The 2352-nt window shown below is 42.5% G+C and overlaps 1 protein-coding gene across 1 annotated transcript in view; it reads left to right on the top strand.

Moving 5' to 3' along the window:
• Positions 1–2311: 2311 nt before the first annotated feature.
• The window catches only part of SIRT1 (sirtuin 1), a 3577-nt gene continuing 3536 nt past the window's right edge, over positions 2312–2352 (top strand). Inside the window, exon 1 of the mRNA XM_010137840.1 lies at positions 2312–2350. Coding sequence (XP_010136142.1) covers positions 2312–2350 — 39 coding nt within the window. The remainder of the gene's footprint in view (positions 2351–2352) is intronic.

Raw genomic sequence — 2352 nt, 5'->3', positions numbered from 1 at the left:
GTGCTTCGCAAGGAAGGGAGTCTAGCTAGCGTCTTTCTGCCAGGACTTGCTTTCAACACGTTATAGACTGAGAACTGGAGATCATCGGCTGAGAACGCTACCAATTGCTTGCTGCTGCTCTTCGTTCTTTTGCCACTTCCAAGGTAACATGCTAGTTCCCTGTAGCGTGATTCTTTCTCTTGGTTGCTGTACACAACTGTCCCTCTGGATGAGAAGCAGCAGCAGTTACAAATCACACCTAGAACTTCCTTTTGACTATTTTAGGTAGCTTCAAGAAATAGCAAAAGGGTCTCAGATTTAGGAAGAAAAGGCCCAAGAAATGGAAAACAGGCACTAGTTTCTCCGAAACCAGTGTAATCTTTAATGATCTTGGTTTTGCTATATGGATAACATCAATAGTCAATCAGAAATTCCATTTCTCTTTCATTAGACAAATACATCAATCAGCAGCAGTGGTGGGGCCTTGGGGGAGTGCTGCTTCTGGAGGGAGAGAGGACCCTAGGCAATTGAGTAGCCAATTATCTAGCTTTAACTTGTTGGTATCAATTTCAGCTCTTGGAATAGATCTTCCCCCTTACTGAGGACCTTTCTGAGGATTAGCAGAGAAGCCGGTGAGTAGCGTAGTGTTGAAACGCAGCATGGACCCATTACAGTGACTCAGATGATTTGGATAGGGACATCAGTTGCTCTACAGAGATCTACCAAGTCACAAGTCATTGCACTTCCTATGAGAAATGGTGGAAGCAGAGTTAATGTTACTTGGTCTCTTTAAATCAAAAGTTAGAGGTCTTCATTTTATCTTCCTCCCAATACAGAGCAAATTATTTTCCCTCCTTAAGCTTCCAGCTGAAAGCATCCCCAGGCATCCCCAACATCAGTGTAAAAAGCTTCAGAAAAGTTTAAGCTGTCTGAGCATTACAAGCTCCCTTTTAATAAGTAAAGATCCAAGGAAAAAGTTGGCAATTTATCCTATCCATCTGCTTCTTTTCAGGGAGTTTAGTTGTTTTCCCTTTAGTGTGTTGTTCTTAGACACTCTTTAGTTTGCGTGTGTGGTGACAGTTTCCTCCATACTAGTTCCTAGTTCTGGTGCCATATTGCTTCTTACACATCCCTCCGACGGGGTTTTCTCAAAGGAGGACTGGACTCTTTGTTTGAAGACTTACACTTTTGGGAAATCCCCTGTGACACTTGGGAAAGGCCCTTTACTTGTGATGTTTTCTCAGTTGGAAAGCATTGTCTTCCGTCCTACGGCTGGCATCCATGCACTGGTTCTTTGATTTAAACTTTCTAAGTTCTGTGCTATTTTTTCTGCATTTGTTCTCTGTACAAGAGGGAGTTACGCATTTCAATGTCAGTTTTCTTAGATTTTCCTGTTTGTTACAGTAGGCAATATACATCTCTTTACACAGCACTATTTGCCTTTGATGACTGCCATAGGATGGCAGCCACATTTAGCTCCTTAGATTTATTCTGGGATATCATATTTTAACACTACAGCTGAGAACACTTGAACTATTTGAACGAAAAACTGCTGAACAGTAACTGAAGTACTGTCTGAACATCACCGACCTTCTTGGTTTTTCTTCTCTCTGAAAAAGTCTTCAGATAGGAAAGAATTGAATGAGGTTCCAAAGATCAGGAAATCCTCTGGTTTCAGGAGGAAAGAGAGCTTACTTCTCCACAAACATAACTCTTGTCCACTTTTTTTAGCAAACAAGGATTCTGCTCTGTTTTTGGAGGAATTGGAAAGGTTTAAAATGGAGACCAGACAAAAGTTCTTTCCTACGTTCTTGCCCTGTATGCTTTTTGCTAGCCACCTACTGCACTGCTCTGTTGGTTTAGGCTGTAACAGATTCCCTGTTGGAGAGGAGGAGGAAGTAGAGAGATAAAGCTCTACAATACAGTCTTTGAGTAGGAAGGGGGTTGTATCAGATCCTATAATGGGAACGGACAGTGCAATCTTAAGTTTTTGCTCTGATTAAACCCAGAAAAATGTATTTCCTCTCCAGTAGGAGGTAATTACTCATTGGTGTTGAGCAGGACTTCTGGCCTTTGGCTTAGCTGTCAGGTAGGAACTGTGGTGTAGATCTCTGTGGTTTCTCCCTTCTGACTTGAGGACTCCCTCTTTACTCCTGCTATAGTTCTATTTCTGTGTGCCGTTGCTGTGGGTGAGAAATGCACTCGTCTGCATACCCACAGAACAATTAAATGAGGAACCATCTCTGAAACTTCCTTGACTTTTGCCAAAGCGTCACTGTGAATTGCTAAAGCCGGAGCACAGCCTTGAACTGTAGTAACGGAAGCTGTTGTAATGCAGGTCGTACCTCGATGTCCCAGATGTCCACCTGATGA

Source organism: Buceros rhinoceros, unplaced genomic scaffold (genome assembly GCF_000710305.1).
Source record: "Buceros rhinoceros silvestris isolate BGI_N320 unplaced genomic scaffold, ASM71030v1 scaffold45926, whole genome shotgun sequence".
Taxonomy (NCBI): Eukaryota; Metazoa; Chordata; class Aves; order Bucerotiformes; family Bucerotidae; genus Buceros; species Buceros rhinoceros.
This window is presented reverse-complemented; position numbering and strand designations above follow the sequence as displayed.